Below are 21,879 nucleotides of genomic sequence, written 5' to 3' on the forward strand. Positions count from 1 at the left end.
TCTAAACAGGATCCGAAATCTCGGCAGAGGGGGTGGGAATCAGCTCTGACACACCGGTCAGGAATGCTGTCGGGTCACCGTATCTAGCCATGGTCCCAGAGCTCCGCCCATCGTCCCAGGCGCTTCGGTTCCTGTGATAAGGAGTGTGGACGCGTCCCCCAAATCTGGGTCCACGTGCCGCTGTTTACACGCGCCCCGGGGCCAGGAAGGGGCGCTGGTCAGGACACGTACTCCCTCTCCCTTCCTCAAAGCCTTTGGGAATGTCTCTCACACACGAGGCTAAACCCTCGAGGGCATCTGCCTGTCTCTTTTGGTCCACAACCCCACCCCTTAGTCGCACCGCCCCACGCGTGTCCAGCTTTGGAGTCCGGAGGCTCCGCCCCGGGACCCACAGGCTCCTCCCCCTACGTTTCCCGCTCCCTCCAAGCCCAGAAGCTCCGCCCCTGTCTGGTACCTAAAGCCCACGGGAGGAATTACCGCATTCCACCATTTCTCCCCATCTCCCATTCAAGTTCTGAACTTCCGAGGTATCTGGGCTTTCCTCGAAGGAATTGTAACTCTGAGGACAGAGTCCTGCCGACCTAGACGCTTACCTGTCTCTTCAGAATTTCAGACCAATCGATCTTCCTGTCTCTTTAAGAGTTAGGGCCTCTCAATGTGGCTGCCCCTTTAAGACGACGTTAGAGCAATTCATGGCTGAGAGACTAGGGGGATGCCCTCCGGGACCTGGCGATGCTCTAACTCCCGTCAAACAGCGAATCAGCTGTTTTTGGAGCGGAATTTCGGTAAAAGACGTCTTTCTCGCTTGTCTGCTGTGCACAAGTGGAAATTTCCCGCAGTTTTGCTTATAGAGCGAAAAGGGCTCCGAGCGACACCTCCCGCGTTCCTGTGCCACATGGACGCTCCCAGATAAGGTCCCACCCCACCCCACCCCCCCGGTTCACGTGGTCGGCGGCCGGGCCTGAGTGACTCTGGATGCTAGGTCTACGTGAGGCGTGGATTCCGGGATGGCGGCGGTCCCGTCCAGTGGTGAGTTGCTTCTTGTAAGGCCGAGAGGTCAGAGTTGGCTGGCGGGAGGAAAAAGGGGCGCCCTTGAGTCTTCGGACGGAAAAAGGGACATCCTCGGAGACAGGACCTGCGGAGAATATACCCCTCAGGGGATGGTGGGCGGGGGGAAATTTAGATAAAGGGAGGATATCTTCGCGGGGGTGGGGGGAGTAATACCGGTGGCGAGAACTAGGGTTAGGTCGGTGGAAATAGGGGAACCTCTGAGGTGAGCGGATTGGGGAGCTCAAGAAGTTGAAAGCGATTGACCCATAGGCGCTCTGGAATTTGGGACCGACAGTTGCGTGTCAACACACCCCCTTCCCCCGTTTCCCCTTATGCAGATGCTGCTCGGTTTTCTTGTCCCCCCAATTTTATTGCGACGCCCCTAGCCTCAGAGCACACTCGTTTCTCTTTGGAGGCGTTGACGAGCCCTGATACAGAACTGTGGCTTATCCAGGCTCCTGCGGACTTCACCCCGGACTGGTAAGTGGTCCTGTGCCACCTCCCGGCAATCCTCCCCGCCCCAGTGGCCGAAGTTGGGGGGAAACTTAGAAGGGCTTTCCTGGGGCACCTAGAAATGTTGCTTCTGCGCGCCTGTCTCCCCAAAAGAATCTGATCAAGCTTCTGCCCTCCCTCTTTCTCCCTTCAGCCTCAATGGGCGGCTCGTGCCTCTCTCTGGCTCCCAGGTTGTGAAAGGCAAGTTGGCAGGCAAGCGGCACCGCTACAGGGTCCTCAGCAGCAATGGCTCCCAGGCTGGAGAAGCAACCCTGCTGGCCCCTTCAGCAGAGGTGGGAGGGGGACTCACCTGTGCCCCTTCCCCACAGGGCAGCCTAAGGATCTTTGAGGGTCCCCAGGAGTCTTTAACAGGGACCCTGCTGCAGCCCATTCCAGCAAGTCCCCCACCACAGATTCCCCCTGGCCTCAGGCCTCGGTTCTGTGCCTTTGGAGGCAGCCCTCCAGTCACTGGGCTTGGGTCGGTCTTGGCGTCAGGGAAGAGGAAAAAGAAGAGACATATTCCAGAGGCCTCATTTCCTCAGGAGGCCCTGCCTGAGCATGGAGCCCTAGAGGTGGACACAGCTTTGGGGTCCCCAGAAATGGATGTGGGGAAGAAGAAGAAAAAGCAGCAGCTGCATGAACTGGAGAGGAGAGACTCATTGGCAACAGAGCCTGCTGCTGAGATGTCGGAGCCTCTGGGAATGCTGTTTTCATCCACCACCAAGAAGAGGAAAAAAAAGCCCAAAGACGTAGAAGTGGGGATGCTGGAGTCAGAAGAAAAGATGGTGGAGCCAGAGCTTGTGGTGAAAACTGAGCCTCTGGATGAGGCAGTCTTATCCCCCACCAAAAAGAGGAGGAGGAGACAGCAGGAGACCGAAGGGATGGAGCCGGTGGAGGGGATGATAGTCGAGTCTCAGCTGCAGGTGAAGATGGAGCCGCAGGAGGAAGCCATCCCACTGCCATCCTCAAAGAAGAAGAAAAAAGAAAAGGGGTACAAAGTGATGAGGGAGCCAGGGACTGAGGCTCTAGAGCCAGAGACGAAACCTCTGGAGGTCCCAGAGGAGATGCTGGAGCCTGAACTCCTTGTGCCTCAGGCTGAGGCCACTCTGGCATGCACCAAAAAGAGAAGGAAGAAAGAAAAGTGGCAAGATGCGATGATGGAGCCAGCGACAGAGGTGGTAGAACCAAAGGAAGAGGTGGTGGAACCAAAGGAAGAGGTGGTGGAGCCCGAGCTGCCAGGTGCTGTTGAACCTCAGGCAGATCTAACATCTGCCAAAAAGAAGAAGAAGAAGAAAGAAAGAGAGCGCAGAATGACAGAGCCGGGGACTGAGATGATTAACCCACATGGGGAGATGATGGAGCCTGAGCTGCCAGTTGAGGGGGAGCCTGAGGCCAGGCCAGATCCAGCATCCACCAAGAAGAGGAAAAAGCGGGGCCAGGAAAGCCAGGTGCTGGAGACAGCATCCCAAAGCTGCTGCTGAATCCAGAGTCACAGGACAGGGGAGGAAGCAGTGTAGTCTCCGCCCAAAGATGACACCTGGGCCATCAGAAGGTGAGTGCAGAGAAGACCTCCCTCCCAGTGACTACACCTGCACACCGGCCAGAGCCTGGACCAGGAAAATGCTTTATTGTCACACTGAGGGCAGCTAAGCTCATCGGGGCGCTTTCAAGAAGGGCTCATGTAAGACGTCAAAGAGTCTCCGGGCCTGGAGGGGAGGGGAGAGAAAAGAGGAACCGGTCATTAAATGAGCCATGTGTGCGCTACATCGGAGTGGGCTTCTGGTTCCTTTTCTCCTAGCGTGGAGGGGACTCTGGGGGCCAGGAGAGAAGCAGCCCCATCTGAATTTTATCCCAGACCAGCTGCGTGAATTTGGGTTGGTCCCCACCCTCTCCGGGCCTTGGTGTTCCCCATCTGTAGGAGAGGCACTGTGGGCCTTACGAAACTGGAGACGTGGGATCTGAGGTCCCACGTCTCTGGGCTTCTCTCCTGCCCTCAAGCTCATTCCCCGGGCTCATACCTTCTGAGGCCCCAGGCCGGGGCACAAGGCCAGATCTTCCCGCGATGCAGCTGTGAGCTGTTCCAAGGACTGGGGAAGGGAGGGGTGAAGGGTCAGGGGAGGTGAGCACAGAGCTCTCCCCTGCCCCAGCTCATCAGGGGTGGAAGATGTTCCTGGAAGGAAGTGAGGTCCTGCGGGAGGGAGGGAGGCAGGAAGGACGGGGCAGAAGGTAGAAGGCAATGGGCGAGGGGCTTCCCCCACAAGGCAAGGGGGCAGAAATGCCTTTCGGCCCAAGGGAACGTTCCTCACCCCAAAAGTAGTCAGGAGGGTCTGACTGTCGGTTTTGTTGACTGACTTCACAGTGGTCAGACATTCAGTTACCTGGAGAGGGAGGAGGGTGGAGGTGGGTTGGGAGATGAAAGGAGAACCAGACTGAGCCTGTGAGGGTGGCGCTGGGTCACAGAGTCCCCAGACTGCCCTGCATGAAGGAGGTGCTCAATAGATGCTTATTTGGGGAGTTCCCGTCATGGCGCAGTGAAACGAATCCAACTACGAACCATGAGGTTGTGGGTTCGATCCCTGGCCTTGCTCATTGGGTTAAGGATCTGGCGTGGCTGTGGCTGTGGTGGAGGCTGGCAGCTGTAGCTCCGACTCAACCCCTGGCCTGGGAACCTCCATATGTGGTGGGTGCGGCCCTAAAAAGCAAAAAAAAAAAAAGGATGCTTTTTTGGTGTCTTTTCTTTTAATTCAGATTGTTTGATCAATTTGGGGTTCAGAAAGTACAGATTTTTCTATAGTAATGAGATTTTTGGCATCTATGTAATCTTTTTTTTTTTTTTCTTTTTAGGGCTGCACCCATAGCATGTGGAAGTTCCCAGGCTATGGACTAAATCAGAGCTGCAGCTGCTGGCCTATGCCACAGCCATAGCAATGCCAGATCCGAGTCACATCTGCAACCTATGCCCCAGCTTGTGGCAATGCCGGATCCTTAACCCACTGAGCAAGGCCAGGGATCTAACCTGCATCCTCATGGATACTAGTCGGGTTCTTAATCCTCTGAGTCACATCAGGAACTCCTTTAAAATTTTTTCTTAGAATATAGTTGCTTTACAATGTGCCAACTGGTGTGATTTTTTACTATGTGTTTTGATGATTAAAAGGCCATCTCAGAGTGGATGATAGGTTGCCAGTCACTGGGTGAGAAGATGAATGCCATTTATTCCAAGCTAGTTCTGCCAGGGGCCAACCGGAGGCTCTGAATTTGGAACCAGGTTCAAAACCAGGCCCCGCTGCTTACTCCCTGTGAGATCCCAGGCAAGGGAACTGACCTCTTGGGGCCTCCATTTTCAGGCAAATGGGGGACCTCAGTGTACCCACCTCAGGGGTGGCCATGGATATCCTCCAGTACTCCAGCATTGGAGCCCAGATTCAGCAATTCCCTGAGCACCCACTGGGTACTCAGTGCTGCTGGGACACAGCAGGGACCAAGACAGCCCCAGCTCTGCCCTCCTGGGGCTCCCAGTCCAGTGCAGGAGATAAATCAGTTCCAGACATGGTGACCCAGAGAGGCAGGGCTGGGACTGGGGGAGCCCAGAGAGGGCACTTGACCTGGCCTGGGGATCTAGGAGGGCTTCCTGGAGAAGGAAGCATCAGGAGCTCCCACTGTGGCGCAATAGGATTGGCAGTGTCTTGGGAGCGCCAGGTTACAGGTTCGATCCCCGACCCAGCAGAGTGGGTTTAGGATCCAGCGGGTGCTGCAGCTGCAGCTTAGGTCATGATTGTGGCTTGGATCCAATCCTTGGCCTGGGAGCTCCAAAACTGCCGCGGGGGCAGCCAAAAATGGAAAAAAAAAAAAAAAAAAAAGGAAGCATCAGAGCTGAGATGAAGGAAAGATGAGACTAGGCAGCTAATCCGGCAGAGGGAACAGAACGGGCAGACAGAAGTGACAGTGATGAGGCTGCTGGGCCAGGTGGACAGGGCCTTGGGGACATGGTGAGAAGGTCGGGCTTCCCCTGAGGGCACTGGGGAGCCATGGCAGGGCTCTGAACTGGAGAGGGCGGGATGGGGTTTGTGCTTGGGAAGACCCCTCTAGCTGCTCTTTGGGTGGGAGAAGGGACAGGAAGCTGGGGGTGGGACTGGGGAGGAGAGGTCTGCCTGGAAACCAGAACTGCAGCTCAAACCCTCCCAGGAAGGGGGTGGAGGGGAAGGCCCAGGCTGAGAGGGGAGGGGGCCTCACCCTGGACACGAAGTCTTGCTCCAGCTTCTCCATCAGGAGATCTGCTGGCTTCTGCTCATAGGCCTTGTACGTCTCCAGGTACCGCCCGGCCTCCTCGGGGCTGTGGTGAAAGGCATTCAGGTCAGCCCGGGAAGGGGGAGAGGTCATGTTTTAGATTAATTTCATTTGCTGACACCCCCAAAATCAACGTTCTTGACCTCCCCCAAATGTCTCCTGGCAATAGCCCTTTCTGGGGGCGGGCACATCTTGGCACATCATTCTGCCTAAGCGCCAGAGCTTGGAAACCTGATGAGCTGGGTTCAGGTCTCACTTCCCACCTGAAGAATCACCCTGGGCCAGTGGTTTTCATCTCTCTTGGCCTCTGTTTCCTCATCTGTAAAATGGGGTGGATCCCAGTGACAATGAAAGAGTTAACCCTAACCCTAACCCACACTCTCTAAGTGCTAAGCCTGGTGAAAGGTTAGCTCCTCTGGAGATTCATTTTCCCAACCACAGGAAGACCATCTCACGAAGCTTTCTGCTCCCAGTACTGAGAAAAACAGAGCTTTGAAGGCTTTTCACGTCACTTGCCTTCAAAGGGAAAGCTCCGGGCGCTGAGTGCTGAGTCTTTTATGGCAAATAACATGACTTCATAATCACCATTACATTTGCCATTAGGCACTGTTTTGTTTGGTTGGTTTTATTTTTTTTTTCCGGACATGTAATTAAGTGTTTCAAAGGTAGTTGAAACAACTAGATCACTAAAAGGGTCTGTGGGTGGGGGCGGATAAAGGCGCCCAAGTTTACTGGCAGCAGGGAAAACCTGGCCCTTTTTCCCTTGGGAACTTGAGTACTGAGTCGAGGGCAAGTACATGAAGATTTGTCTTGAGGCATCGTCTTTGCCCTCAAAGGCTACCCGGCAAGCAACGTTTGTTGATTTAACATTGATGTATAGTCTTGAAAGAAACAGTCATTTTTCTAATTCTACGTTTTTCCCATGGGCTTTGCCCCTTTCGCCACCACAGCCAGGACTATTACTGCTACTGTTATTAAGCAGTTGTTCAGGACACAAAGTAGCGAGCGGTATCTGCCTCTGCAAGCTGCTGTCACCTCGCTCTCTACCGGTCGTCGGGACATCCTTCCGCATCCACATCCTGCAGACGGAGCTCGACCCCATTTACTTAATGAGTCCAAAATAATCCACGGTTTAAAAAAAAAAAAATTCCATAGTTTGCATGTCAAGATATGGGGAATAGTCCCCATGCGGGGGCCTAGGTGCATTGCAGGCACTGTCCAAATCCTTTAATATTCAGAAGCTTCTGGAGTTCCCTTGCGGCCTAGTGGTTAAGGATCTGGGTTGTCACAGCTATGGCGTGGGTTTCCATCCTTGGCCCGGGAACTTCCACGTGCCACAGGCACTGCCAAAAAATAAAAAGCGAAGGTAAAAAAAAAGCCTGTGAACTACCCAAGAGTCCACCAAGAGGGAGCTAGTGTACGGGTAGAATATTACACAGGATACGGATCAGGGCGGTGGGACGGTATTCAGTGACAGCAAATGAACTGCCAAGATGTGAAAAAGACTTGGAGGAGCCTTCAAAGCCCACTGCTAAGCGAAAGAAGCCAATCTGAAAAGACTACTGTGAGATAACAGAAAACATAAACGTACTGGCCTCCACCCCTGTTCCTAGCACAGGGCTCCTGCACCCTTGTGAATTCCTAAGTGATAAGAGCAGCAGGGGCATCTTGAGTTCCACCAAGGTGACTCTGGAGGGCTCCTGGATGGGGGCTGATAGCCAAGCCATGGTGAGAAGCTTGGAATTTCCAGCCCTACCCCCAATCCTCCAGGGGGGAGAGAGGCTGGAAATGGAGTTAGTAAGTGATCATGCCTACGTGAGAAGGCGCCATAAAATCCCGTCACTAGGACCAGGTTTCAGGAGCTTCCAGGCTGGCAAACATGCCAACGCGATGAGGTACACAGGGCAGGGTCCCGGACCCTGCCCTTCGTACCTCTTCATCTGCATCCTTTATCATATCCTTGAATACACCGGTAAACATAAGTGAGTGTTTTCCCGAGGTCTGTGAGGCCGGTTGGGGGAGAGAGGGCTAACAGGGGCAACACAGAGGACTTCTTTGCTTTGTCTTTTTAGAGCCAAGCGTGTGGCACATGGAAGTTCCTGGGCTAGGGTGGAATCAGCTGCAGCTGCTTCCTGGCCTGTGCCACGGCCACAGCAATGCCAGATCCAAGCCGCAACTGCTACCAGCCTACACTGCAGCTTGAGGCAACTCCAGATCCTTTAACCCACACAGCTCATGGCAACACTGGATGAGGCCAGGGATTGAACCCTGCACCTTTATGGATACTAGTCAGATTCTTAACCCACTGAGCCACAACAGGAACTCCGAATATTTTGTTTTAGTATACAATTAATACATAAATACATTTTTCCAAATAGTCAAACAGTATAGAGGTAGTACACCCAAGGGATGGCACAGAATTGCAAACACATTTATCCTTTGGCCTAAAAACCCATTCCTGGGTTATTATATATTATTATTATGTGTTATACTAAATGTTATATGGTATGTATATATAATATACAATATATATATAAAATCGCTTCTGATTTTTTTTGTCTTTTTAGGGCCGTGCCCTCCACATATGGAGGTTCCCAGGCTAGGGGGTCGAATCAGAGCTGTAGCCGCTGGCCTACACCACAGCCACAGCAAAGCTGGATCCAAGCCGCATCTGCGACCTACACCACAGCTCATGGCAATGCCAGATCCTTAACCCACTAAGCAAGGCCAGGGATCGAACCTGCATCCTCATGAATATTAGTAGATTTGTTTCTGCTGAGCCACGATGGGAACTCCCTTGCTTCTGATTTTTCAACTACATGAATTTTTAACAAAAGAAACTTGAACCATTATATATTCAGAAGACAACAGAAGGGAGAGAATAGAATTCCCTCTCCAGCGGAACCTACCCCGCATACCCTCCGCGGAGGTCAACACTGTTCAGAGCCTGGAGCCTTATAACCCCTTTAATTTATTTACATCCGCATCTGTTCATAAACGTGGCTCATTTCCTTCCCTTTATATATAAGTTAAAATATGCTGTCTGGTCCTGCAGCTTATTGTAGCCATGGTGCTGGGAAGGCCTGAGACCCTGTGGATCTGCACACACAGCTGGGGTGACCAAGAGGGAGACGGTCCCAGGGCAGGAATTTCTGCATCGAGGAGAAGGTCTATTTTCTGTCTTAATAGCTAATCAGGCCTCCTGTCAACCAAACATGCAGGTGCCCATTTCTTATTAACCAACCTGACGTTTTCACCAAATTAATGGGTGAAAAATGGCACCTCGTTTTTTAAAAATTTATTTATTTATTTATTTATTTTGGTCTTTTTGCTATTTCTTGGGCCGCTCCCGTGGCATATGGAGATTCCCAGGCTAGGGGTCTAATCGGAGCTGTAGCCACCGGCCTACACCAGAGCCACAGCAACGCGGGATCCGAGCCACGTCTGCAACCTACACCACAGCTCACGGCAACGCCAGATCCTTAACCCACTGAGCAAGGGCAGTGACCGAACCCGCAACCTCATGGTTCCTAGTCGGATTCGTGAACCACTGCGCCACGACAGGAACTCCCCTACTTTTTTCCAGATTAGGTGTATGGTTGAAAATTCTCTCGTGTGTTTTTGGCAATCTATTAGACTTTTTAAAGTTGAACTTCTTCTTTTTTTTGTCTTTTTTTTTTTTTAGGTCCACACCCAAGGCATATGGAAGTTCTCAGGCTATGGGTGGAATTGAAGCCGCAGCTGCCGGCCTACACCACAGCCAAAAGAATACCAGATCCAAGCCATGTCTGCTGCCTACACCACAGCTCACAACAACCTAGATCCTTAACCCACTGAGGGAGGTCAGGGATCGAACCTGCATCCTCATGGATACTAGTTGGGTTCATTATCCCTGAGCCAGACAGGAACTCCCGCACTATCTTTTTCTTGTCGAACTGTAGGAGGCTCGCTCCCTCTCTCTCTCTCTCTCTCTATATATATATATACATATATATGTATATATAATAAATGTTTAAATACATTCCTATGAGTACAAACATTTAAATATATGTGAACTGTATAAAAGTTACATTTACACATACATACTTAAGTTAGGGATTTTAAGACTTTGTTGCATATACAGCAAGTATTTTTTTCTTAGTTTGACACTTTTTTTTTTTTTTTTTTCCTTTTCGGCTATACCAAGGCATGCAGAAGTTCCCAGGCCAGGGATCAAACCTGTGCCACAGCAGCGACCTGAGCCACAGCAGTGACAACACCAGATCCTTAGCACCAGGCCCAGGAACTTGTACATGCCAAAGTCATGCCCTACCCCCTGCCCCCCAATTTTTTTTTAAATAAATAAAAAGAAATTGAGGCCCAGAGGGGCAGGGCCTAGACCAGGCTCCCACGGCGAGTTCCTGGGAAGAGGCGGGGGTGGGCAGGGCAGTGATTCTGTGAAGAGAGCCTGACCTGAGGGGCAGTCTCCGGCTCACCTCCAGGCGAGGATCAGGGTGCAGTCGGCCAGGATGCACATCTTAGCCAGGTCCCTGAGGGCCTGCTGCGGATCTTTCTGGGTAGAGAATAAAATCAGAATGAGGGATCTGGGAGAAACAAGGAAGTAAGAGTCTCAAAAGGAGAGACTTTCACTCAACTGACACTCCCTAACCTCCGGCGGAGTGCCCGGCCTGTGCAGGGCAATGCAGGGACCCAGTGGTGACGGCGACAGCCCTAGCTCTGTCTTGCTGGGGCTCCCAGTCTGGTGCGGGGACAGAGAGTGCCCAGACAGTGATGACATAGAGAGGCCAGGGCTGGGGTTGGGGAGCCAGAGGAGTGTCTGTCCTGCCTGGGGGATCAGGGAAGAGCTTCCTGGAAGCAGGGACATCTAAGCGGGACCTGGAGGATGAGGAGTGAGGGCAACAAAGGAGAGCAGAACAGGGGATTTCAGACACGGGGAAGGGCGTGTACAGAGGGAGGGCGGGAAAGAGGGCTGGAGGATCCAATTTGCCACCATGGGACAGGACGGTGGATGGAAAATGAAAGGTGATCATGTAGAAGCGCAGAGATGAGGGGGAGAGCCAGGCAGGGATCAGGTCACGCAGGGAGGGCCTCACGGGTCAGGGGGGACATGGGGGCGCCGCAGAGGGGTTTGGACGTCAGATCTGTGTGCTACAAGACCCCTTGGCTGTAAGGATAGAAGGGGTCAAGGCTGGAGGCCACGGGATCAGAGAAGAGGCGAGGGCGGGACCCAGGCGGGGGAGGAAAGCACCTGCATCAGGGCCAGGCTGTGAGGATAAAGAGGGTGACACAGTTTCAAGAAAGTATTTAGGAGGCCCCTGCACTGCAGGTGGGAATGTAAATTGGTGCAGCCACATGGAGAGCAGTATGGAGATTCCTCAGAAATCCAAATATGGAATTCCCACACAATCCAGGGATGCCTCTCCTGGACACAGACCTAGACCAAACTTTCATTCAAAAAGACACATGCGGAGTTCTCGTCATGGTTCAGTGCTTAACAATCCAACTAGGAACCATGAGGTTGCGGGTTCGATCCCTGACCTCGCTCAGTGGGTTGGGATCTGGTGTTGCCATGAGCTGTGGTGTAGGTTGCAGACAAGGCTCAGATCCCACGTTGCTGTAGCTCTGGCGTAGGCCGGCAGCTACAGCTCCGATTCGACTCCTAGCCTGGGAACCTCCATATGCCACGGATGCGGCCCTAGAAAAGACAAAAAAAACCAAAAAAGCAAAAAGATACATGCAGCAGAAAACAACAACCAAAATATACCCGCACCCCTCTGTTCACTGCAACACTATTCAAAATAGCTAAGGAATGGAAACAACCTAAATGTCCATTGACAGATGAATGGATTAAGAAGATGTGGTATACACACAAAGGAATATACTCAGCCATAAAAAAGAACAAAATAATGCCATCTTTAGCAACATGGATGAAACTAGAGATTATCATACTAAGTAAAGTTAATCAGAAAGAGAAAGACGGAGCTCCCGTCGTGGCGCAGTGGTTAACGAATCCGACTAGGAACCATGAGGTTGCGGGTTCAGTCACTGCCCTTGCTCAGTGGGTTAACGATCCAGCGTTGCCGTGAGCTGTGGTGTAGGTTGCAGACGCGGCTCGGATCCCGCGTTGCTGTGGCTCTGGCATAGGCTGGCAGCTAGAGCTCCGATTAGACCCCTAGCCTGGGAATCTCCATATGCCGCGGGAGCGGCCCAAGAAATAGCAAAAAGACAAAAAAAAAAAAAAGAAAGAAAGAGAAAGACAAATATTATATGATATCACCTATATGTGGAATCGAAAACGTTGCACAAAAGAACCTGTCTATAAAACAGAAACAGCCTCAGACACAGAGAACAGAGTTGTGGTTGCCAAGGCAGAGGGGGAAGGAGTGAATGGACTGGGAGTTTGAGGTTAGTAGATACAAACTGTTTGTTTGTTTGTTTATTGCTTTTTAGGGCCATATCCACGGCATATGGAAGTTCCCAGCTATGGGTCGAACCAGAGCTACAGCTGCCAGCTTGCGCCACAGCCACAGCAATGTGGGATCCAAGCTACATCTGCGACCTACACCACAGCTCATGGCAACACCGGATCCTTAACCCACTGAGCGAGGCCAGGGCTCAAACCCGCATCCTTATAGATACTACACCGGTTCATTACCGCTGGGCCACAACAGGAACTCCCAACTGTTGTATTTAGAATGGATCAACAGTAAGGTGCCACTGTACTACACAAGGACCTCTATCCAGTCTCCTGGGATAGACCATAATGGAAAATCATATTTTAAAAAAAAGAATATATTAATATATGTATGACTGAGTCACTTTGCTATACAAGAGAAATTAGTACAATATTATATAAACTGACTATACTTCAATACAAAATAAAAAAATGAAAGTTCCCATCATGGCACAGTGGAAATGAATCTAAGAACCATGAGGTTGCAGGTTTGATCACTGGCCTCGCTCAGTGGGTTAAGGATCCAGCATTGCCGTAAGCTGTGGTGTAGGTCGCAGATGCGGCTTGGATCTGGCGTAGCTGTGGCTGTGGTGTAGGCCGGCGGCTGCAGCTCTGAATGGACCCCTAGCCTGGGAACCTCCATATGCCGCAGGTTCGGCCCTAAAAAGACATAAATAAATAAATAACAAAAATTTAAAATAATTTTTTTTTAAAAGAACTATTTAGGAGGCGGAGGGCTGGGACTTGTTCAAGGGAATGTGGGGAGGAGGGGAAGGGTAATTTCACCTTCCCATTTTCTGGGCAATACACGCGTCCATCTCAGATGCGAGAAATTCCCCACTAAGGTTCCAACTTGCGTTTCTTTCTTTCTTTTTTTTTTTTGGTCATTTTAGGGCCGCACCCATGGCATATGGAAGTTCCCAGGCTAGGGGTCCAATCGGAGCTACAGCTGCCCGACCTACACGACAGCAATACCAGATCCAAGCTGCGTCTGTGACCTACACCACAGTTCACAGCAACGCTGGATCCTTAACCCATTGAGCGAGGCCAGGGATCGAACCCGAGTCCTTATGGATATTAGCTGGGTTCACTACCTCTGAGCCACAACGGGAACTGCTCCCACTTGCATTTCTTATTGGAAGGGAGTCAATAGTCTACCTGGCTACCTTGAGGCCCAACACTCCCCATTTCACAGATGTGGACAGTGAGGCCACGGGGGGAGTGACCCCTGCTTACCACGTCTACCTGGACGAGCAGGACCCGCAGGGCGAAGCTCTTCCCCAGGCTCTGCAGCCGCTGGTGGATGTAGTCTGGGTGGAGGTTGTGGTAGCGGAGGCTGCGGGCAGGGAGACGGCGGGGTTGGAGGTCCCGGTCATCCCCAGACCCCTTCGTCCTGCTCAGTGGAATCAGAGGGCCTGGCGAGCTCAGGAGGACAGCCTTGCTGGGATCGGAGGCTCAGAGGGGTTAAGTGACTTGCCCAAGGTCACCCTTCAGGCAAGGTGCACAGGGGACTGGCAGTGAGGGCCGCCTGGCTCTGGCTCCCGGGAAGGGTGGACCCCGGACTCTTCACTGAGGAAGGGAAGACCTTTGGGATTCGGGAGGAGAACAGGAGACCTAACAGGTGTGTACCAGGCGCTGCACAGCAGGTCTCAGGAAGCAGGGCCCAGCCCCGAGACTGTCGCTTTGGCCCCAGAGGGCGCTGGTGGGGAGGGGGTGGGGCAGCTGCCCCCGCCACCCAATAACCAAGGGACACCTCTGCCCCGCAGCCGCAGCCGCCAGCCCTCGTACCCTGCAGGGTGGATAGGAACTTGCGAGTTTCACTTCCCCTGTCTGGCTCTGAGAGGGGCCCCGGGGCGGGGAGGAAACTTGTTTAACTGGGGTGAAGGTTAGAGAAATCCTGGCTCCAGTCCTAAGTGTCTGGGACATAAGGCACCCTCCTCCCTCAGCCCAGGATCCAGGCCCCCAGCCCCTCCTCCCTCAGACCCAGAGTCCAGGGTCCCAGCTCTATTCCCAGGCACCTCCAGGCCAAGACCTCTGCCTCCTACGCCCTAGGGTCACACCTAGGCCCAGGGCTGACAGGGCCATGCCCCGGGGTCTCCCATCTCATGGCCCAGAATACCGGAGCACACCTCTTGAGGGTGGGGCGGCCCCCAGAGCCCACCTGAGGAAGAGGGCACAGGTGCTCTGGCCCAGCACGTAGTCGGGAAGCACATCGCCAAACTGCCAGGGCACGTTGCGCACAAACCTCAGCACGGGGTTGCCCCTCTGGAGGGAGGAAGGACCGAAGCCATTAGCAGAGTGGCCCTGGAACCACGGCCACCCCAGGGTTCCCTCCCCCCACGTCTGCCCAACACCTCCTGCCCTCCTCCTGCTCTGCACCTGCGGCTCCTCCAGCTTTGCTCCCCTCCTCTCCCCAGACACCTCCTCCTCCTCCTCAGCCTGGAAGGTTCTCGGGGCGCTGACCCAGGCCCCTCCTCCTCGGCCCTAGGTCTTCACTAAAGGGTCCCCGGGCTCCCTCAGCCCCGGCCTGTGTCCCGTGCTCCTCTGGACACCTGTCCCCAGGTGTCTACCTCACTGTGTTCAGCACCGACCCCCACATCTGCTCCCACTCCCAGCTCCAACTCAGGGAGGCCCTGGCATCCAGATACCTAGGCCTTGTTCTAGAGGCTTCCCTCTCCCCCTCCTCGCCCAGGTGGGATGTCTAACATCTAGTTCCCCCGTGAATGCCTCCCCTCCACTGCCACAGCCCCCACCCCACCTCCAGGTCACCTGCCCCAGTGGTGTACCCCCTCCTGGCCCCGCTTCAAAGTGGAGCCAGAGGGCTCTTTCTAAAACCCAAGCCTGGCCCTCCCCGGCTCTAAGCCCTGCCATGGCTCCCCAGCGCCCTCCGGAGGAAGCTCCTCACAGCAGCCTGTGACCTCCATGAGGTCAGACCCCCTCCCCTCTGACAGCCTGACATCTCCTCAGCGGCCTCTCCCTCAACCCCCGTCATGCTCCTCCCCGATGTACCCTGTAGCCCAAGACCAGTATTCTTTGTCCAAGTTGAGCTCGGATCCATCCAGGTATCTTGAGTGCCTACTGTGTGTCTAAAGGCTGGGGATACAGCTGTGACCAGAGGACCAAGATCCCTGCCTTCATGGGGACACAGACAGTACACAAAACTATCTCAGGGACGAACGTGTAATTACCAAGTGACGTGCAATTCAGCCCTAATAAGGGTGTGGGGGTCAGAGCAGCTGGGCGGGAAGGGTCCGCAGGGTCCCCAGTCCCACAGGCTCCGGGCCATCTGGGCTTGAGGCACCAGGGACCGTGGAAAGGCTTTGGGCAAGGGAGTGCGGGATCCAATTTTAATTTTTTTTTTTTACAGCCACACCTGCAACATATGGAAGTTCCCAGGTTATAGGTCAAATCAGAGCTGCAGCCACCGGCCGACACCACAGCCACAGCAACGCCAGATCCGAGCCACAGCTGCGACCTACACCAGAGCTCATGGCAACACCAGATCTTTAACCCACTGATCAAGGCCAGGGATTGAACCCACAACCTCATGGATACTAGTCAGATTTGTTTCTGCTGAGCCATAACAGGAACTTCCATTTTAATTTTTAAAGGATTATTATTATTATTATTTTTGTATTCTGTCTTTTTAGGGCCACACCCGTGGCATATGGAGGTTCCCAGGCTAGGGGTCTAATCGGAGCTGCAGCCACCAGCCTACACCAGAGCCACAGCAACGTGGGATCTGAGCTGCGTCTGCGACCTACACCACAGCTCATGGCAACGCCAGATGCTTAACCCATTGAGCAAGGCCAGGGATCGAACCCGCAACCTCATGGTTCCTAGTCGGATTCGTTAACCACTGCGCCACGACGGGAACTCCTTAAAGGACTATTTTGTCCACTTCACACCCACTAGAATGGCCCAAATCCAAAAGACAGACAATGACAAATGGTGAGGAAAAGATGAAAGTGGGACCTTCATCCCCTGATGGTGGGAATGTAAAATGATGCAGCCTTGGAGTTCCCATTGTGGTTCAGCGGGTTAAGAACACAACTAGTAGCCATGAAGACTCAGGTTGGATCCTGGGCCTTGCTCAGAGCTGTCACTGTTGTGGCTTGGGTTACTGCTGTGGCCCAAGCTCAGTCCCTGGCCCAGGAACTGCCACATGCTGCAGGCATGGCCGAAGGAAGGAAGGAAGGAAGAAAGAAAGTCATTCCTATAATGGTTTTTCCCACACAAACCTCAAAGCCCCACTTCTCCATCCCCCTCCTCACCTGCCGGGGGCTCACAATGATGCTGTTGGATTTTGCTCCTGGTTTGGGAGCCTGGTTGGGGGTCTCTCCTGCCAGGGGTTCTGGCCCCGTGGGGTGTGTGGCTCCAGCCCCTCCTGGAGGTCCTGAGATGGCGTACTCAGCATAGGTCTGCGGGGCCGGCTGGGGTGGGGTCTCCATGGTGGGCAGGCTCCGTGTGCATTTGAATAAGGGCTTGGCCTGTGGGAAGAAATGCGAGAGGACACACAAAAATCTCCCCACCTCTTCGGCATCTACCCGGGTCCCAGTCACCATCTTCTCTCCTTTGGACCACTGCAGCCCCCTCCGAATCAGCTCCCAGCCTCTGCCCTTTCCCCCCACAGCCTGCTCCCCATAGAGTCATATCACGTCCCTCCTCTGCTCAGAGCCCTTAAGTGGCTCCTGCCTCAGAGCAAAGCCAAAGCTGTCACCACAGCCCTCGAGACTCTTAAAGATCTGTCCCTGCCCCCTTGCCTCAGGGATCTCATGCCTGGCTACCTCTTCTCCCTGGCTTTCTCTACTCCAGCTCCACTGCCTCCGTGCAGCCCTAAAACTTATCAGGTTCTCTCTGACCTCAGGGCCTTTGCACTGGCTGTTCCCTCTCCCCTCTGATGTCACATAGCTCATTCTCTTATCTCTTGCACATCCCTGCACAGGCATCATCTCCTCCAAGAAGCCCTCCCTTGACTGTTTCAAGGTAGCTCTTCTCCCCATGACACTCTATATCCTTAGCCTACCTTCTTTTTCTTTATTGCACATAGGTAGCAGCCAGTACTTAGCTGTGGGAATGAGATCCTTTATTTACCAAAAGAGGTCAAAGGTGCAGACTTTATTTTTTTTATTTTATTTTGTTTTTTGTCTTTTGTCTTTTTAGGGCCACACCCGCTGCATATGGAGGTTCCCAGGCTAGAGGTCGAACCGAAGCTGTTGCTGCTGGCCTACACCACAGACACAGCAACACCAGATCTGAGCCGCATTTGTGACCTACACCACAGCTCACAGCAACGCGGGATCCTTAACCCACTGAGTGAGGCCAGGGATCAAACCCGCAACCTCATGGTTCCTAATCGGATTCATTTCCACTGCGCCACAACAGGAACTCCTCAAAGGTGCAGACTTTAAAAAAAAAAAACTTTCAATTATTCTTTTTTTTTTTTTTTAATGGCCGCAGCCACTTTATATGGAAGTTTCCGGGCCAGGGACTGAATCTGAGCCAAAGCTGCAGTAATGTGAAATTCCTTTCACCCACTGCATCCAGCCTGGGATCCAACCCACACCTCCAAAACGACCCTAGCTGCTGCCATCCTGTTCTTAACCCCCTGCGCCACAGCGGGAACTCCGAACCTTCCAATTCTTTTTTTTTTTTTTTGTCTTTTTGCCATTTCTAGGGCCACTCCCGCGGCATATGGAGGTTCCCAGGCTAGGGGGCGAATCGGAGCTATAGCTGCCAGCCTACACCACAGCCACAGCAACGCGGGATCCGAGCCACGTCTGCAACCTACACCACAACTCATGGCAGCGTCAGATCCTTAACACACAGAGAAAGGCTAGGGATCAAACCCACAACCTCATGGTTCCTAGTCGGATTCGCTAACCACTGAGCCACGACAGGAACTCCTCCAATTCTTAAATATCAGCAATGAATTCATGCCTTGCAGAACCAGGGTGCTGGCTGCATAAACCATATCGCAGGACTATTGCCCAGCTGCCAGTTTGTGGCCTCTGCCTTAGAGCTCCTGACCATGACATTTTACAGGTAGAGAAAATGAGACTTGCAGAGGGCAAAGGACTGTTTTCTCAAGGTGACCCAGGCCCCAACACTTTCTAACCCACACTGTGGTCCCACAGGCCCCATCCTGTCCCCCTTCCTCCGCAGACCACCCCCCTCCAACCCTCCTAGCAGTCCCTTCATCTCCTAGTCCTACCCCAGGAGGAGGGACTTCATCCTCGTCCAGTGGTATGACGAATTTCTTCCTTGTGGGTGGGGCAGCCGGCTTCTGGCCTCCCTCTTCGTCCATCGCAAGGTCCTTCTGGGGTCCGAAAATGAAGGCGTAGCATCGGCAGCAAGTACGAGATCGGCATTCCCATCACCCCGGGAGGAACACCCAGTCACAGCCATCCCCACTCCGAAATCCCAGGACTCCATACGGTCCAGCTCCAGACACCTTGCGCGCAACGTCTCGAAGGCCCCGCCCCATCGATCCACCCACCACCTCCGGCTCGCCCCGCCCCTTACGGAGCCTCTCTTTCCGTTTGCCTCGCGCCTCAGAGCCCCTACTTTCTACTCGCCCCGCCCTCACTGTTCTCCGCCTTCCATTTGCCAGGTGCGAGCACACTGTCCCCGACCCTCCGACCGCCCTGCCCCCTCAAGGCTCGCACCTGGATGCCCTCCCCTCGCCCCATCTCCTCCATCACTCAGCCACTGAAACGACTGATTGGCTTCTGCGGCTGCCAATCGCCACAGGCTGACTCCACCCGCCGTACCTCTAGCCCCAGTCCTGTGGTCGCAGCACCCCGAAGACTCACCTCCTAGGCCCTGAGCGGTGGGAAGACTGGAGGGAGATCGAGGCGTCCCACCGCCGGCGCGGCCAGCGCGGCCCCGGGCTCGCTGCACTTCCGGCCTCTCTAGCCCTCCAGCCAGCTCCCAACGTTCCCCAAAGGGTGAGAGCATCGAGAGGGGCGTTCCCCGCGCAGCTCTCTATGGTCTTGGAGGACTGCTGAGTTTGGGGTTGGAGAGAGCCCACTGCCTCTGGGTCTGAGCATCTCTCGACGCCAAGCAGTTTGCTTTCAGTGCCCTTATTGAACGCTTCTTGTGTGCCCGGACTCTGGACAGGGCTTAGCGAAGAAGAGATGGCAGGCTATCAACCACACTGGGTTCTTCTCTCAGGACAGACTTGGGTTTGAATCCCAGCTTTGTCATTGACTTGACCTGTTTCCCCCTTCATTCATTCCCTTATTCCACACATATTCCTGGAGGGCCTTCCTGTTCCCAGCCATGTGTGAGGCAGTGCTAGCGACATATCGGTGACTCATCGTAACGTTAGCCCCGCTCTGCCCTCCTGGAGCTTACAACGCATTTTTAGGGGCAGACCTGTTCCCAAACCGCGACGAACCAGGGTGGGCAGGGCTGAGATAGGAGACCCCAGAGGGCCAGGGAGGAGGTGGCGAGGGGGTCACGTAACCCAGCCCAAAGGCCAGGAAGAGCTTCCTAGAGGAAAGGACATCTGGGCAGAGACCTGGTTGATGAGTTAGTATTAGTCATTTCCTGAAAGGATAGTATCACGCTGTTCTAACTAGCAACTCTCTCATTACTAAGAAGAGAGAACACTTTTTTATGAGTTTATTGGTCTTAAACACTTTGTTTTCTGTGAGTTGCTTGCTCATATCCTTTGCCCATTTTTTTTCATGGGGTTTTATGCCTTTTTTATTACTGTTCATTTGTAGGAGTACTTTACAGATTCCAATTCTAATTGTTAGTTACATATGTTCCAAATGCATCCTTATGGTTTGCATTTTATAATTTATCTTTGTCACACAGAAGTTCTTAGTGTTGAGAGTTCCCATCGGGACTCGGTGGTTAACAAATCTGACTCGCATTCATGAGGACACAGGTTCGATCCCTGGCCTCGCTCAGTGGGTTAAGGATCTAGCGTTGCTGTGAGCTGTGGTGTAGGTCGCAGACGAGGCTCAGATCCAGCGTTGCTGTGGCTGTGGTGGAAGCCGGCAGCTGTAGCTCTGATTCGACTCCCAGCCTGGGAAGCTTCATATGCTGCAGGGTGCGGCCCTAAAAAGCAAAAAAAGAAGAAGTTCTTAGTGTTTATTTGCACCTATTTATCAATCTCTTCCATCCTGACTCACTTTTGGTGTGTTTAAGAGACTCTGCATACCTCAAGTTCATAAATAAAGTCAATTATTACTTTTAATACTTTACTAGTTTTGATTTTGTTTCTATCTTTAATCCATATGAGCCTTTTACTTTATTCTATTCTATTTTATTTTATTTTTGGTCTTGCCTATGGCAAGCAGAAGCTCGGGCCAGGGATCAAACCCACACAGGAAAAACAACACCACATCCTTTAACCGCTAGGCCACCAAGGAACTCCCCCAATACTATTTATTTTAAGAGTCAGTTCTGCTCCCAATTTTGAGATTCCACCTTTATCATGAGCCAAATTCCCACATACACACAGATCTAGCTCTGCTGTTTCTATCATGTTCCATTGATCTCTGCATCTGTGACTTGCCTCCATGCCAAACTGTTTAATTACTTTATTTAGATGTATTTTGATATCAACGAGGCAAGACCCCCCCCCCCCCCGCCTCTGTTCAGTTTCAAATCTGTCTTTACCATTCTTGTCCATTTTCTCTTCCAGATGGATTTTAGCAGCTGCTTTTCTAGTTCTCTGAAAAATCCTATTGGGCCCAAGATTGGAATTGCACTGAACTGATGGATTAATTACAAGGAAATTGAGGAGTTCCCATCCTGGCTCGGTGGTTAATGACTCCAACTAGGAACCCTGGCCTTGCTCAGTGGGTTAAGGATCCCGCGTTGACATGAGGTGTAGTGTGGGTCACAGACGCAGCTCGAATCCCGAGTTGCTGTGGCTGTGGCGTAGGCCGGCGGCTAGAGCTCTGATTAGACCCCTAGCCTGGGAACCTCCATATGCCGAAGGAGCGGCCCCAGAAAAGGCAAAAAGACAAAACAATAAATAAATAAATAAAAATTTTTTAAATTAGGAGTTCCCGTCGTGCTTCAGTGGTTAATGAATCTGACTAGGAACCATGAGGTTGCAGGTTCGATCCCTGGCCTTGCTCAGTGGGTTAAGGATCTGGCGTTGCCGTGAGCTGTGGTGTAGGTTGCAGACACGGCTCGGATCCTGCGTTGCTGCGGCTGTGGCATAGGCTGGCAGCTACAGCTCTGATTAGACCCCTAGCCTGGGAACCTCCATATGTCGAGTGAGTGGCCCTAGAAAAGACAAAAAGACCAAAAAAAATATAAATTAAAAAAAAACAGGAAATTGACATATTTTCATATCCATGAGCACATTGCTTCCATCACTCCACTGATTTTGGCTTTTTGGGGCGGTTGCCTTTTTTGTTTTTTGTTTTTTTTTTGGTTTTTTTGCTTTTTAGGGCTGCACCCACAGCATATGGAGGTTACCAGGCTAGGGGTCGAGTCAGAGCTACAGCTGCTGTCCTATGCCACAGCTCACAGCAACGCCAGATCCTTAACCCACTGAGCAAGGCCAGGGATTGAACCCGCGTCCTCATGGATGCTAGTTGGGTTCATTAACATCTGAGCTATGA

The 21,879-nt window shown here is 52.7% G+C and overlaps 2 protein-coding genes across 3 annotated transcripts; one reads left to right on the plus strand and one right to left on the minus strand.

Moving 5' to 3' along the window:
* Positions 1–420: 420 nt before the first annotated feature.
* Positions 421–3,306, plus strand: POLR1G (RNA polymerase I subunit G). The gene is made up of 3 exons (XM_047789606.1): positions 421–1,029; positions 1,389–1,530; positions 1,697–3,306. The coding sequence occupies exons 1-3, from the start codon at positions 1,008–1,010 to the stop codon at positions 3,021–3,023; spliced, it is 1,491 nt and encodes a 496-aa protein (XP_047645562.1). The 5' UTR covers positions 421–1,007; the 3' UTR covers positions 3,024–3,306.
* ERCC1 (ERCC excision repair 1, endonuclease non-catalytic subunit) lies at positions 3,148–19,348 on the minus strand. 2 transcript variants are annotated; one of them, XM_047789607.1, is made up of 10 exons: positions 19,099–19,348; positions 18,498–18,602; positions 16,558–16,773; positions 14,445–14,548; positions 13,520–13,619; positions 10,305–10,381; positions 5,776–5,875; positions 3,849–3,920; positions 3,561–3,629; positions 3,148–3,248 (listed from the first exon to the last, which is right to left on the minus strand). In XM_047789607.1, the coding sequence occupies exons 2-10, from the start codon at positions 18,588–18,590 to the stop codon at positions 3,195–3,197; spliced, it is 885 nt and encodes a 294-aa protein (XP_047645563.1). In that variant the 5' UTR covers positions 18,591–18,602; positions 19,099–19,348; the 3' UTR covers positions 3,148–3,194. The 2 variants fall into 2 exon arrangements, with proteins under 2 accessions (XP_047645563.1, XP_047645564.1); XM_047789608.1 differs by lacking the exon at positions 19,099–19,348 and adding an exon at positions 19,057–19,080.
* Between the last annotated feature and the right edge of the window lie 2,531 nt (positions 19,349–21,879).

The sequence above is a fragment of the Phacochoerus africanus genome, chromosome 8, assembly GCF_016906955.1.
Source record: "Phacochoerus africanus isolate WHEZ1 chromosome 8, ROS_Pafr_v1, whole genome shotgun sequence".
Classification (NCBI taxonomy): Eukaryota; Metazoa; Chordata; class Mammalia; order Artiodactyla; family Suidae; genus Phacochoerus; species Phacochoerus africanus.

What these genes read in the sequence shown, in the direction of transcription:
- POLR1G (XM_047789606.1), top strand. Translation starts at nt 1,008, where the DNA reads ATGGCGGCGGTCCCGTCCAGTG. An exon ending in GGCGGCGGTCCCGTCCAGTG is followed by an intron (nt 1,030 to 1,388) that starts GTGAGTTGCTTC and finishes CCCCTTATGCAG; the next exon opens with ATGCTGCTCGGTTTTCTTGT. An exon ending in GCGGACTTCACCCCGGACTG is followed by an intron (nt 1,531 to 1,696) that starts GTAAGTGGTCCT and finishes TTCTCCCTTCAG; the next exon opens with CCTCAATGGGCGGCTCGTGC.
- ERCC1 (XM_047789607.1), bottom strand. Translation starts at nt 18,590, where the DNA reads ATGGACGAAGAGGGAGGCCAGAAGCCGGCTGCCCCACCCACAAGGAAG. An exon ending in CCCTCCTGACTACTTTTGGG is followed by an intron (nt 3,630 to 3,848) that starts GTGAGGAACGTT and finishes TCCCTTCCCCAG; the next exon opens with TCCTTGGAACAGCTCACAGC. An exon ending in CCGGCCTGGGGCCTCAGAAG is followed by an intron (nt 3,249 to 3,560) that starts GTATGAGCCCGG and finishes CCTCCCCTCCAG; the next exon opens with GCCCGGAGACTCTTTGACGT.